Consider the following 16072-nt stretch of genomic DNA (forward strand, 5'->3'; position numbering starts at 1 on the left):
TCCAATACAAACTTTTCTCCTACCATACACTCCCCATTTTTATAACTACTAGCAAATCCCTCCAATTTACAACAGAACCCAATCTCTTTACCTTGCTATCTGCCCACATAAACTGTTCCATACTACATCTTATTAGCACTCTCATTTCTGGTGATATCCACCCAAACCCAGACCCCTCCCCTATAACAGCCACAAATAAATCCTTATTATTTACTTCCTTAAACTCCCAAAGTATAGTAAATAAAGTCCCAAACCTCCATGCTTGGCTCATACACAATAAACCTGACATCCTGTCTATTTCTGAAACCTGGTTAAAACCACATATAAATGACTCTGAAATTATTCCCCCAAACTACTCCATCATTAGGAAAGACAGGCCTCTCAAAAAGGGTGGAGGGGTAGCCCTCGTATATTCATCCTCCCTAGCAGTCACTCCCTACAATAAACCTACTCCACGCTTTAACAATTCTGAACTTCTCCTTACTCTACTACAAATCAACAATCACAAACACATATGTCCAGCTTCCCTTTATATACCCCCAGGGGATAATATCTCCACTCTCAAACTTATCCTTTCTTGGATTTCTAGTAACATTAGCAACAAAACCATAATCCTAAGAGATGTAAACATCAACTGGGCCTGTATTCAATCTCCAACAAACTCCTTAAATATTAACCTCTACAATTTCTCTCAACTAATCAATTCAGTAACTCGCCCTGCAAAAAACCTCTCCAGTGGAAGTATACTGGATTGGATCCTTGTCTCCCATCCTCACTATTTCTCCGACAGTGGCACCCTTCCGGACTCCCTTAGTGATCATTTACCCATATTCACCAACCGACTTCCCTTAGTGATCATTTACCCATATTCACCAACCGACTTCCCACTGTCCTTCAACAAACCCACAACTATATTACTATCCGTGACCAGAAAAAGTTCAACCCAACTACCTTCATAAATTCTTTATAAGCAATTAATTGGAACTGTCTAAAAACACTACCACTAGACATGGCAGTGTCACACTTCAATACAACATTCTTGAAATTACTCGACTCACAAACTCCCTTAAGGACAAAGAGAATAAAAACAAAATCAGCCCCCTGGCTCTCTAAACATACTCTTGCTATGATGAGACATAGAGATAGTCTGGGCACGCTACCAGAAGCTTAAGACAGGTCTGCTCCTTAACGAATATAAAATGCTTCGAAATAAAGTAAAGAAACTCATCACTTCTGATCGACAACACTATTTCTCTACACTCCAAAACCATAATAAAAACAACCCTCAGAAATTCTGGAAAGGGATCTCTAGTCTCCTTCATCCTAGTACACCAGATACTCCCACCCCTGACTAAAATGCCTCTGAACTAGATCTGGCCACCCAATTTAACTCATTTTTTATTGACTCTATTGCCAAATTGACCTCTTCATTCTCCAACTCCACCATGCTCTCTAACACCCCCCCCCCACTCACACTCTATCTTTCTCCACTTCTACTTCCTGCTTCCCATCCTCTAACTCCTCTACCTCTTCTACTACCCAACCTTTAGCACCTCCACCCTCCAACTCTCCCTCTCCCAACTCCACTCTCCTCTCATTAAATCCCATGCCTACATCTACTATAAAGAAACTCCTTCTGAAATTGAAACCATGTACCAACGCCCCTGATAATATCCCTTCCTACTTTCTTAGTATAGCTGCTGAAACACTTTCATATCCCATTAGCATCTTAATTAACCGCTCCCTAAAAGAATGCACAGTTCCCCAAATCTGGAAACAGGCATATATTATTCCCCTCCACAAAGGGGGCAACAATAACAACGTCACTAACTTCCGTCCCATAGCCATCCTGTCCCCCATTTCTAAAATCCTAGAAAAATGTGTCCATCTTCAACTCCTCCCTCATCTCCTAGAAAATCATCTTATAACTCCCACACAGCACGGCTTCAGACCTAATCACAGCACTATGACAGCCCTCCTCTCCTTCCTTGAAACGGTAAATAGAGCTCGTGACTCTGGCCTAATTGTTTCTACCTTACTACTCGACCTCTCCAAAGCCTTCGATACCATCTCACACAGCCTGCTCTTAACTAAACTCTCAGAACTTAACCTTTCTTCCTCCTCCTTGCACTGGTTCTCTGGTTACCTATCCAACCGAAATCAAGCAGTAAAATGGAAAAAAAACTACCTCCTCATTCCTTAGTACCCCCACAGATGTTCCACAAGGCTCCATTCTAGGTCCCGTTCTCTTCAACATATTTATAAATGACTTCCACAAATTAATCCCATTCTCAAACATCATCCAATATGCAGACGATTCAACTATCATTTGCTCAGCCACTTCTATCACCACACTTCAAAAACTAACTGAAGATGCTTTCTCTACAACAGAGCAATGGATGTTAAAAAATCACCTAGCTCTCAACGCCTCCAAGACCAAGCTAATGATATTTACTCCTCCTAAAACTACTTCTCTCAATATGAATACATTTTCAATCACTAGCCAAAATAACTCACCCCTAGAAATGGTTTCAGAGACCAAGCTACTTGGGGTACTAATTGACAACCAACTTAAATTTACCTCTCACCTACAAAAAAATATAAAAAAACCCCATCAAAAACTTGGCATGCTTTATAGACAAAATGCCTACCTTACCTCTGCTACTAAAATAACTCTCGCTACTTCCTTCCTTATCCCCTCCCTTCTCTATGGCGCCCCACTCCTAACTAATCTTCAGTCCTCTCTCAAAAAACATTTCCTCTTGCTACAACAAAATTGCAAAATTCGCCACCAGCCACAAGTCTTCCACCCACCACTGTTTTTCCCTCCAGAAACTAAAATGGCTAGAACTTCCCACTCAACTAACTCTAGCCTGTAAGCTTATTCTCAACCCCTCCCTCTGTCCTTCCCTCTCTACTGCCTTTAAAATGCACCTACCCAATAGAGTATTAAGATCAAACAATCAAAACCTACTCAAAGTCCATAAACCTACACATCCCCCAGGCAAAAACCTTCTATCCTTCAACCTAGCTCGCCTCTGGAAGTCCCTTCCTCCACTCATCTGCACCACCTGTAATCACTCTGCTTTCAAAAAATCTCTTTATACACATCTAGCATCACAGTGGGAATGCTCCTGCTCCCACCCTACATAACCTACTCTACTCCTTCTCACATCCCTCCCTGCCCTGCTTACATCTTTAATATACCCAGAAAATTCCATAGAATTTATTAGACAAGTCCATATGTTTCTTCCTCCCCCACTACATTATGTCATTGTACCTCCTCTTCCTTTTTAGTAACTATGTTTTCCTAACTATTCTGTATAAATGGATATTTTTGCTGTGCTAAATAGTTAATATGTTATTCTGCACAATGTATTTAACTGTATACTTGCTGTACTATTTGATATTGTTTTCTTTTTTACTACCTGTTGTACCTATTGTGCAACTTTGAATGTATTTTGGAGCTTTTCTCCCCAGGAATCCATTGAAAACGGGTTCATTTGGCCCAATGGACTATCCTGGTAAACCAACTGCAATAAATAAAAAATAAATAAATGCTTTAGGAATCTTCTGAAAAACAAGTCCAGCAGCAATGAAATACTATAATGAATATAGTGTAACTGTATTAGGAACTTGCCTTAAATGTACGTGTTAACAGATTTATGGTTGCAATCCAGACACCTTCCTCTTTTCTTCCGTTTTGTCACTTGATTTTCTCCTTTCCATGAGGTTGGGATGGCTCCTGAGTTCCTTTTTCTTTCTTCTCACTTCCTTCCAAGCTCCTCTCACTGTCTGTCTGAACTTCATGGAGACCGATTGGATTCCACTCTAGGTAGATAGAGGGGCTTGCAGGACTGTTCTGTTTGGTCTGCCAGAGTCTCTGTGGCTGTTGCTAGACTAAGAATTATCAAAAGATGGTGTTGGCTGATGTCTTTATACCACTGATATTCATGCATAATGTTCTAGAATTTTGGCTAGCCAGTGTAGTTGCTGCACGCAGGCTTTCTCAAAAGAGATCTGCTGCAGGGTGGGATGGAGGCCTTACAAGTGAGCAAGATGGTTGAGGGTGACCAGACACCATTAGAGGAAAGAATAGTTCTACCATCCCTCCAGGTCTTTTGGTACTCCCTTCTGTTGGAGATCTGACCCATACAGGTAATGTGGCAGTTGCTTGCTGTTAGCTGGGTGGTGGGGGACTAAATATCCTTTATGCTAGGAAGATCCAAGTATGGAAAAAGGTTGTGTCCACCAGTTATCAGCTGGTTGCTGTTTTTATTCCTGGGGGTGTCCATTTCTTTGGAAGAGCTGTAAAGAGGTGCATGATGCTGCCTCTGAGTGATTCCAGTGTTCTTTGGTGGCAAGAAAGATCATCTGTAATCGTGAGGAGCTTTCCTTGATCCCTCTACATCACTGACAAATACAAAATGCAGGAAGGAATTCTGTCATTCAGTAAGATCTGCCCATAAGCAGCCAACTGGCTTTTTCTACACTATGCCCCTATATCCTCTGACAAAACATCCTGAGTGAAGCTTTTCAAAGCTGTAGTTCTGGTCACAGCTTCTTACTGGCTTTAGCAGGGCTGGTTTCCTGTACTTTTCACCTTTTCGAGAAGCCAGAAACCTCCATTCATAGGACCTACCAAGAAACAGCTGTCCCATCTACTAGACAGGTATCCCCCAGATATTTACTCACTGCTGCTTGCTGTTTAGCTTCTGCCCTTCCAAGATTTGCCATTAACATTGACTTCAGATAGAGTGATTAGTGTACTCCTCCCAAACCCTAGCACTAGGAAGTCATGCAGGGTAAGTGGGCACTTTCCTCCACCTTGAATAACTTCGGGTGAATTGATCTCTTCTGTGTTCCCTCTGTCCTAATCTACTTACATTTGATGTGAGCTTGAGGCTGTTACCTGGAACTTCAGGAGCGATAATACTTGATGCTGAGACTACCCCTTGAAGGTCTAGTATCTGGCTATTTTATTCTTTGGAAATTGACTGTGGATTAATTTTTAACCCGTTTACTCGGCAGCTATTGCTTTAGGCAGTAGAATTTGAGCTTCATGTTTTTATTGAGCATCCTTATTTGGCCTTTCGTAGTGCCTGAGCTTCTTTCAGGGCCATTCCTTTCATGGCTAAAGTAGCAAGTGAAGCAAACTTTAAATCTGTTTATCCAGTAGCCTATTTTATTTATTGCTTCCGAACACTGTGCAGCATATTTGCTGCACTGCATTGATGTGCATCAGCGGTTAAGCTATGTGGACAGAACCAAGTCTGAGAACGACTAACTCCTGTCCCAAAGACTTCAGTAAGTGGAGAAGGAGACCTAGATGGCCATTGGTAAACGTCAAACAGACACCAGTTCTTCTAGTGTGGTAGTTAATATCAGTAACGTTCTTTTGAGTGCAGCCTTTGTGCAGTGGGTCTATTGTCTCAGAATAACTTCCCTGCTCATAAGTTTGATCTTGTTTCCAAGTTTAAGTGCATTTTTTGTGCTGCTGACAGGCATATTCTCCCAGGGGGTTAACTGAGGTTGAGTTTCTGTCCCGTGTCACAAAGGAAAGATGCCACTCTTGTTGGATATGAGTTGCATAACGTATCCTAATGCTAGGTTTGTTCTCTGTAGCAACGCTGCTCGCTTTCCCCTGCTTTGGATAAGATGGTTTTGTACGTACGTTTTGAACTTCACAGTGACTAAGAATAACAGTGCATGATAGGATGGGGGAACGTTCGGACAAGCATGGGAAGACTTAAATTTCAGCACAGTCGTAAAGTTGCCTCCTTAGTCCTAAGTGCTTCAGACTGAGGAGACCCTGCTACAGGTCTAGCATTATGATAAGTATGTTAGAATTAAGATTATCTGCATTTATTAGCTTGTAGTACTTGGTTGCTGTTCCAGGGTAAAAAAAAGTTCTTCCAAGCTCTAAATCCTCCACTGTGTGTCTGTGTGCGTGTTACCTTTAGAAATTTCTTTTAAATTGCTTGCCTGTTTGTGAATGAATAGGGATTTTTTTTTTTTTTTTTACCTAGTAGGCCTTTTTTTTTTTTTTATTCACTTGCTAGGAATACCCAGTATTTAACAATCTCTCTAATAAACATGACTCCAGGGTTATGTTGTATAGTCAAAGCTCTTAAAAAATTTATACTGTTAGATGGATCTGTGTTGCCCAAGAGTTGTTCTGGTCTAATATTTTGTACCTTGGTTTGTGATTTATATCACCAATGTACAGGGACCTGGTATACTCACTCCAAGAATGGGGCAGTACTTTGTTCCCACCCTTATGAAATCTCTTCACTGTGTTCTTACTAATTTGTAGGGGTAACCCCTTTACAGAAACATTTCCTCTAAGACACACCTTTCCTTTTCAAAGGTCTCCCTATCCGACACCATACGGACCGGCCTAATAAAACTGACCTCTGACCAAATCCCTCTTCTGGAATAGTGGATGTGCACTTGAAAAACGGAGAACTGTTACAGAAAGTGGGTTTCTGGTAGGTATTGGAATGGAAGCCAGAGGGTGTATTTTTAATGGCTGTCAAGATAATTTAGATTCCTTGCTTATTTGGTGTGTGAATTGCAAAAATGTTGGTGTGTGTGTGTGTGTGTGTGTGTGTGTGTGTGTGTGTGTGTGTGTGTGTGTGTGTGTGTGTGTGTGTGTGTGTGTGTGTGTGTGTGTGTGTGTGTGTGTGTGTGTGTGTGTGTGTGTGTGTGTGTGTGTGCAGTAAACTCTGGTATAACATGTCACCTACCCACAAAATAAATATCTAGGAAACGAAGTACAACTTCATATACTCATTGAATTTAGAAGGAAATGCAAAACATTGTTCCCAGGTGAGCATCACTAAGTTTGCAAAAATGGGGGTGCATGCAGCCCCCATTGCCACACCTTTGGTTTGTTTGTATGTTTCACAATCAAATAAAATTGTCTAACAGTCTCCATGCAAACCATCAATCTATTTGGTTCTGCATGCAGAAAGTCAATGCCAGTAAGGGCTTCTAAGAATAGTTCTAAACCTTCATCTTTAGGGACCCAGGAATTGGTTCTAAGCCTTCATTGTTAGGGATACAAGAAAACAAATTGGTAACTTCAGTTGTCAGAATGGCATAATCTGTGTTCCAAAACCTGGGATTTAATCTCCATAGAAAGTCCCAGGAGTGTCTGACCATAGGTTATTAAAACCCCTATAGGACCCTAAACACACCATCAATAACTAAAGCGGTGCATTTTTGACCCCACCACTGAGATGATGTCTAAATGGGGGGTGGTGGGGTCAATCAACTTCTTGTGTTTTTTTTTTTTTTTTTTTTTTTTTTTAGGAATCCCAACTATAACTGAAATATTGATCAGATATATATTTTTTTAATTATAAATGTCTGGGTCCATTTCTTGTTGCATTAAAATGTTTTCTAGAAAATATATCTTGGTATAAGATATGTTGACTTCATTAATAGATGCCACTGCATATAAATCTGAATCGGAGAATCTTGTGCATTACACCCAAATAGTTATGGTTGTGAAATATAACCACCTCACCTCCTTTGTTCTGTTTCATAATTCTAATAGAATGATTAATTTCAATTTCCTTTAGCTGATTTTCGTCCCTAGTTTGGTTTTATTGTTTGGGGGACATTTTGTGGTTTACAAATTCCTGATAAATTTCCCATTTAACTCCATTAGAAAACGCTTGGAGAATGGGGTTAGGCTGGGGCATAGCTACACTCTTCCTTCTTAATCTATTGGTGTGGTATAATTGCAGATTGCAAATTAGAAGCTGTCATTGAATCTCACACTGACACAAATGTTCTCCAGGAGGGGCTGACAAACAACTGGTGTCTGAGTCATGGTTACTCAAACTAAATGCCAAGAATTGCATAATAGTATCCTTTGGGAAGTCATCCATCCCTGGTAATTATCTTATTGACAACACGCCCCTTAAAGTTGACCCAGTAGTCGGGGACTTTGGGACACGGACAGTAATTTAGCCTTTGATCATCATGTGTCTACAGTGGTGAGGAAATACATTCTATGTTGTGCAACGTATAAACAAAGGTATGGCATACAAGTCCAAGGAAGTCCTTGTTCCACTGTATTCAGCATTCATCAGACCTGTCATTGAGTACAATGCTCCCTTCGGTATGTACCTATCCAGGCAGATTCAACAACTGGAAAGTCCACAGAGATTCCTCACTAAAAAAATACAGGGCATAAATTAATGTCCTATGCAGACCGCCTCAAGGCCTTCTCCTCTTGGGACAGGCATATAGGCTAACACATCCTCATACAACCTGATTGGGGTATTCATTTATGATGTATTTGCTTGCAACTACTGTATTTTGATTTTATTGCACTGCATTATTACACAAATTTATGTATTGCCTTCCTTCTGGGGGCACCTGACATCTGGGGCAAGAAAAACTGAAGAAAATGGTGTCGACTGGTTCCTTTATACCCCTGTCGCACTGACGTCAGAGAAGAAGCGACGACAGCCAGTGCCGGACCTAGACTTTGGAATTCGGCCGACCGAGGACCCGCCTGACGGCAGGAGAACCCATCTGTTATGACTGCAGCTGTATTAGCACTCTAACATCTACATTTATGGTAGGTACAAAACTGTACTTTTAGACTTGCATGTCAGCTAGAAAGGGGAAGTGTGCTTGTGGACGACAAATTCCTCAAGGACACTCTCACGAGAAGTGTGCTTTTTGCTTAGGCAAGGCCCATGACCATACGTCCTGCCCCATTTGCAAATCATTTGTCCCCAAAACTCTTCACAGCTGCCTGACTGCACTGAAGTTGTATTTAGAAAATCAAAGGCTACATCGCTTAGTGCTTGGTATGGAAGGAGGAGTAGGCCTGTCCGCCGAGCTGCCGAGGAAGGCCAAGAAAATTAGGCTGGAATCCCATGCTGCGCCTGAGGTGTCCAAGCAGGTTCTTGAGGCGCTTGAAAGCCCGGAATCCTCTCGGGTGGCAGTTTCCAAAGCAGGCCCGGGAACCTTAATGGAAGCTGGGATGCCAGAAGCTACGTGTACGTCTGCTGAGGCTCATCAGCCATCCGATCCTGATTGATGAGGGGAATCACGACTTAGTCGGAAGGCCCTTCTCCTTCTCTTCCTACTAAACGGATGTCCACCTCTATGCTTTCTCCATCTGCTACTCCTTTGAAGAGAAAACATAAAACTAAGCACCCTGAACCTCAACCAGGTCCTGGTTGGGAAATGTTCTCAAAGTTTCTTTAAGGTATTTCAGGCCTTTCAGACGCAACTTCCCCCTACACTCTCACCTCAGCCACCCTTTCAAGTAACTGAGGAAGATTACTCCTCTTCTGAGGAATCCTTTTCTTATCAAACCCAAATGGACTCCCCCAAGGATTTCATCACCCCAGAGAAGGATTCCATTTCTCCTGAGTCCCCAGGAGAATTTACCTTTGGGGACACTATCTCTCTCATGAGGGAACATTTTGAGTGGCAGGCATCAGAGGTTTCCTACTCCAAGAAAAGGTACTTTGACCTTTTGCAAATGGAGCAACCATCACCTTCTGCTGTGACCTCTTTAATACCTGCCTTCCAGGATGCTTTTTTGGCCGCTTCTCAGTCTCCTGACGCTCAAACACCAGCCTCTAAACTCCCAGATCATTTTTTATAAGGGCCCTCAGGACAACCAGTTCCTTTTTAGAAACCCACCAGCAGACCCAGCTGTTATACCTGTCTCTGCTGGCAAAACTTCAAGATGATTACCTCCGGCTGCCCTTTACCCAACAGACAGCAAATTCATGGGCAGACTAGGGAAGAAAGTGTATACCTCTTCTACTCTGGCTATAACTGCCCTCAACTACCGAACACATATGGCTAGATGATGATAGGTGATGACTGCAACAGTGAAACACTATGGGAGGATTCCCAAAGCGGAGGAGAGAGGTGGTAGGATTTGGAGACATAGGAATGGGTCAGCATGCCCTGCAGAACTGCAGAGGCAAACCCTGCCCTAGCCTTAGAAAATAGAGGTAGGTGATGATGCTTGTTAAAGGTATGGACAGAAGTCCAGGTGGCAGCTTGTAAGATGTCCCTGGTGGGATCTCCTCTGAGGAATGCTGTGGAACTGGAGGCTGCCCTAGTGGAATGGGTAATGCTTCAACCTCTCCTCTTGGATGTATAGACAGTTACTTGACGCATCCTTGGACAATAAGGCCCTGTTTGGACAGGCTTCTGCTGAACTCCTCAAATTCCTTCAAGAAAACGGAAAGGAACTACAAAATTTCAAACCTCTTCTGGTATTCCCTAGATAATCCAGGAAAATTCTAATACCCGCTCCTCCACTACATCCTTTTGGAGTCTGTCTGACCAATCCCAGACCACCTCCACTGTAACTCGCCTCCTTTGGACCAAAACACATCCTTATCCCTTAGTCTCACCCTCTCCTTACCCTCCTGGTGGATGATCACAGCAAGACAAGGGGTCCTCTCCATCATTCAGAGAGGATATTTCATGACTTGGTGGATGCTTCCATCTTTCCAAGGTGTTCCTCACCCACCAAAAAAACAAATCCACCCATTTCCAACCATCATTCAACATCTAACTCTGGGTACCATAGAACAGGTACCTTTCCAACAAAGAAATGCAGGCTTTTACTCCAGAATCTTTCTTGTACCAATGAAAGACTGCCCTTTGAGGCCAATCCTAGACTATTAGCTTTCCTAAACCTCTTCCTCAAAGTACCCAGCTTCAAAATGATTACCTTACCCGTTCTCTTACCATTCAAACCCCCACAAGCATTCATAGTAGCCCTGGATTTGAAGGATGCCCATCTCCGCATTCCATTCCATCCAAATTACAGGAAATATCTCCACGTTGCTATAGGTTTCTGCCATTTTCAATTCTCTGCCTTGCCATTTTGTCTCTCAACTGCCCCTCGAGTGTTCACAAAGTGCCTAGCCCCTTTAATTGCTCACTGCAAAACTCGAGGTATACAGATATACCCATACCTAGACTTCCTAATCCTTCATCAAGACTACCAAGTTCTTCTTCACCTACATCAGGTGCTTTCCACCCTAACTCAAGTAGGGTTCACCCTAAATTAAGAAAAATCTCACCTGACCCCCTCTCTGGACTTTTGTCTATACTTTTACAAAGATCCTCGCCCACTCCTTGACAGCTAGGGAATTCCTGAGAATTAGGCTACATGGCATCTCTGATACCCATGTTACCTCTGTGCAAAATCCAGTGGATCTTACAAAAAAAAAAAACACCCTATGCAAACACTCCCAACCCATGGGCTTGCCCCTTCCCCTACTTCTGTGTTTAAAGAAGGAAAACCAGTGGTCTGTTTCAGCATGGCACCTCAACCTAGGAACCCACCTACAGATTCCAGCCCCCCCCCCCCCCAACAGCAAGTCTCCACAGATGTCAGACCTGGGGTGGGGTGCAGTGCTCCTAACAAACCAGAAACAATTGTCAGTACAAGGCAAATAGTCCACTGTAAGACTAAAGGACCACATCAAGGAAATGAGGACGTTACTATTAGCTCTTCTAACCTTCAAATCTCCTCTCTTGCCAGGAGCCCTGAAAGTAATTGCAGACTAATATGACTGTCCTGAGATACAGCAACAAGCAAGGGGGGGGACAAGGTCCTGCCCCCTGTGCAGCCTGGCCATCCAAATTTGGAACTTAGCATCTTCCCTCCAGGTCCACTTGGTAGCGGTATATATCCCCTCAGAGAATGTTATGGTAGACAAACTCAGCAGAATCTTGGCCCCCCTCTCACAAAATAGATGCTTCAGAGAGAGGTGGTCTTGGATCTGATACACAGGTGGGGTATTCCACAAACAGATCTCTTTACCCCCCCCCCCCAGAACAAACAGATGCCCAGCTTCTGCATAAGGGATCCATATCCATAAGCTTGGAAAGTGAACGGATTCTCCTTTATCTTGGAAGGGAATGTACCTTTCTCCTTCGCTCCTTTCACACTAATTCAGAAGGACAAACCCAAAATCCTGCTGGTGAACCCATTTTTGGCCAAGAGAGCATTGGTTTCCCCTCCTACACGTACTAGCCAAGGGCAGTCGCCACAGGTTACCCCACAGACTAGACCTGCTCACACAGGACAGGGGTTCCCTACTCCACCCACAGGTGAACGACCTGAAATTGACCTTATGGGTGATGGGTGTCTAATCCCTTAGACACCTATAGTCAGAGGGGGGCGTACTCTGTGTTCTGCAGGAGGCCAGAAAACCTAGTACAAGGAGAAACTGTGCATCAAAGTGGTGCAGATTCTCTGTGTCAAAGAAAAAAAACAGAACCCTCTTATTACTCCTATACCAATGGTCCTATCCTATTTGTGAGCTACTCCTATACTAATGGTCCTGTCCTATTTGTATGAGCTACTCCACTCAGGACTAACTTACTCTTCAAAGTCCACTTATCTGCAACTACTGCTTGTCTGCCCATATCACCCCCTCTGGCATCCGGACTGGAAGTCAAGCTTTTTCTGAAAGGAGTCCTTCATATTAGACCCCTATCCCCACTCTTTGGGACCTCAGTTTCATTTTAGAAAAGTTAACGTTACCTCCTTTTGAACCGGCTCACTGAGCTTCCCTGAAACTATGCACCCTGAAAACAGTTCTGCTAGTGGCCCTTGACTCTGCCAGGAGGGTTTCAGAGATACAGCCCTTATGGCTACCTCTCCTTTTCTTGTTTTCCACAAGGACAGAGTTGCTCTCCGGACCACCCCTTCTTTCATGCCAAAGGTCGTTAATGAACTTTCATTAAATCAAACCATTAACCTGCCAGTTTTCTACCCTAATCACAAAACTCTTTAGAGAAGACTCTTTATTCCTTGGATGTACACAAGCAACTCGGGCACTACTTGGACAAAACCAAATCTTAGAAAATCTGACCAGTTATTCATCTCCTTCCATCCCAGAACCCTAGGGAGGGCTGTCTCCAAACGGACCATTTCCTCAAGGATCTCTAAATCTATTAGCTTGTGCTACTCCCATCATGGAAAATCCTTCCAGGGCCATGTTAAACCTTACTCTACCAGGGCAGCTGCCGCTTCTGCCTTCTTTTAAAGGGATTGACTTCACCTCCATTTTAGACACAGCCTCTTGGACCTCTGTCCACACCTTCAAGCACTAAAAGCTAGACATGGCCTAATACGCCAAGGACTGGTTTAACATGGAAACCACTCATCCACACAGGTTCATACCTAAAGTTCTGGTACTCTCCCTACTGTTATGAATACTGCAACATGAGAATAGAAGGACATAGAATAGTTGTGTAAGAACATACCATAACCTTAGATGTCCTTCTCTTGCATGTTGCAGTATTCAGTCCCACCCACCTACCTCTGGTTTCTTTGCCAACTATCACGCCATGGCCTATCTGTGGGGACATACTCATTCTCTTCCCCAGTCTCCACTCTCAACACAGCCAATCTACTGCCCTGGGCCTGGCCTACATGCAAGTCTAAGGGTCTCCAAGTAGGACCCCCTTTAACCCACAAGAGCAATACTGTGTGTGGCAAAACATTCTGAAGAGGGTACATGCAGACGTCATTTTTTATATCAAACGTCTGTTTATGGCTCTGGTAAGGGATGTCGCACGTACCCTCCTGTAACAAAGACTTTAGTATACTGCCCAGATGGTGGTGCTGCAGGCAGCAACCTCCCTACTGTTATGAATACTGCAACATGGAAGAGGTCTTCTAAGGTTATGGTAAGTTCTTGCACAACTATTCTTCGTTATCCTGAGGACCCCCTGCAGGGATGCCCTACAGGCCTCTTTCCTCTAACCTTGTCCCTTGCTTAAGGTTCATCTGTGGGGCTCCTACCTTCTAAGGGAAAAACTGTTACGGCATTGGCTGGCTCCCTTTTATACCCAACCGTACTGACGTCATGGTAGGGCGTCCGCCAGCCCAGGAAGGAATTTTTTTTATCCTGGCAGTCAGGCTGACCAAGGGCTTCCAAAAGAGGAAATCCCATAAATCAGGACTGCAACAGTGAATACACGCTAATATCTGCATTTATGGTAAATGTACACGACTGTACTTGGAAAAAAGTTCTCATAGTCATAACTTCAGGAAGTTGTCTCTTATCTCCAAGCACTTTCTTCAAAGCTGCCTTACTTCCATAAGGACTGAGTTGCCTTGTGTGCACATCCAGTCATCAATTTGCCAGGTTTCTTTCCTAAATTTGAGAATAAAGAAAACATGCTCAATTCTTTAGATGTACATTCGTTTTTCTATTTTCATAAAACAAAGGAAATTAGGACGTCTGATCAATTGTTTCCTTTGCCAAAAAAAAAAAAAAAAAAGTAGGCCTGTCTTGGAAACTACAGTAGCCAAATGGATAATTGATTGATTGTATTTCTCATGTGTACTATTTCTCATGTGTACTCCTTAAAAGGTTTGACCTTGCGAAGACAACCTAAAGCTTGTTCAGCTATGTCAGTGGCCACATTTTCTGCTTTTTGGTCCAGAGCTTCCATTGCTGTTTATGCAGCTGCCACTTGGTCTAAAGCTCCTACCTTTGTGGCTCATAAATTGGACATCTCCAGGAATAAAGCTGCATTTGGTACAGCAGTACTCCAGAACATCCTTCCATGAGGGCCACCCAAGGTTACTGTAGCTGGGGACTCTGTCCCATTTGTTAAAGAACGAGTGAAAATTACATCAGATGCTTAAGTTATGTACTTACCATAACTATGCATCTGTGTTCATTTTCATTCTTCAACTTCCCTCCACCTCCACCTTCTCCTTCCTTGTCTTTGGTAATGACCTGTTGGAGTTTGTCAGGAACCATTGTTCCTGTTTGAGGCCCTGTTTTGTTGCATCTTTTTCTAATCAGTGTTGTGGTGGTTACATTTTTCAAACCTAGCTTAGAGGCAGCATATTCTTTCTGAAGTAAAGCAGTGATGAGGGGAATTATAGGTAAAGGGAGGAGCTTGAGTGAGCCTAGACTGCAAAAGTGGCAGAGTCTAATCTGAATCAAACCCATTCGTTGAGGAAGAATGTAAATGGATAACACAGATGCATAGTTTGTGGTAAATACTTAAATTTGGACTAGTATTTGATTCCAGGACTAGATACTCAGAAATCTGGACAGTCTAGCTAGTGCAGGGTATTATGGGAGGAGATGGATCCTGGCAAAGTTTTTATAGCTGAGCTGATTTGAGATTTTGGCCAAATCCCAGGGATCGAAGAGAATTTGACTGGTCCTGATGTGTTAAGTACATAAGGTTAAGTTTGAGAAAGTACCTGTTTTTCTTGCTTGTGGACTGTGCTGGGAATTGAACATTATTGTCTCTTGACCGCCTCTTATTTAGCATTTGTAGTGTTTTTTTCCCCCCATAGATAACATCATCAGCTGCATTATTTCTAGCAGCAAAAGTTGAGGAACAGCCACGAAAGCTTGAACATGTCATTAAGGTGGCTCATGCTTGTTTGAATCCTCAAGAACCACTGCTGGACACAAAGAGTGAGGTAAGTAAAAGTTTGCTAAGACAGACTAAGTTGTGCACCATTATGCTTCACTTTGAGCTGTTGCATGGTAGTGTCTGAGATGAGGCTGGTTGATTTATTTATTTATTTTTTTAAGGCATACCTTCAGCAGGCCCAGGAACTGGTCATACTTGAAACTATTATGCTGCAGACACTGGGTAAGTTTATAACTGGCATCACATTTATTTTGATGTTGATTGTATGGTTGTACAGCCAACATGGTTTAGTGGCAGTGGTGATCCCTTTCTTTTAAAGAAAAGGGAGGGCCACAGCTATATGTGTATTGAGGTAGCCAGGCATAACAGTTTGTAATATGGACCACTCCATTGCAGTACTTTTGCAGATCACTCTGGTGGGCTGACTTTGCAAAAACAAGCTGTCACTGATGGGTTACATAGAATGGCTAATGATTACAGTGTTTGTATGTTCTAACCTAAGACTGGGGCCAGTAGTTTGAATGTGTATCATTGGTCCTCATGGTGTGTGTTCAAGGTTTGCTGCTAGTTTCAAAAGTTTTCACCAGTATCACCCCAATTCACACTAGGTCCGTAGTTCTCTAATCTGACTTCATTAATGTGA

At 42.9% G+C, this 16072-nt stretch overlaps 1 protein-coding gene across 4 annotated transcripts in view; it reads left to right on the plus strand.

Moving 5' to 3' along the window:
* CCNT2 (cyclin T2) overlaps positions 1–16072 on the plus strand; it is a 701155-nt gene that overhangs the window by 95928 nt on the left and 589155 nt on the right. For all 4 annotated transcript variants that reach the window (XM_044074938.1, XM_044074940.1, XM_044074936.1 and 1 more), the window contains exons 3-4: positions 15347–15475; positions 15591–15651. In XM_044074938.1, the coding sequence (XP_043930873.1) occupies positions 15347–15475; positions 15591–15651 (190 nt within the window). The remainder of the gene's footprint in view (positions 1–15346; positions 15476–15590; positions 15652–16072) is intronic.

This window comes from Protopterus annectens, chromosome 6.part0 (assembly GCF_019279795.1).
Source record: "Protopterus annectens isolate FY-2018-M chromosome 6.part0, PAN1.0, whole genome shotgun sequence".
Classification (NCBI taxonomy): Eukaryota; Metazoa; Chordata; order Ceratodontiformes; family Protopteridae; genus Protopterus; species Protopterus annectens.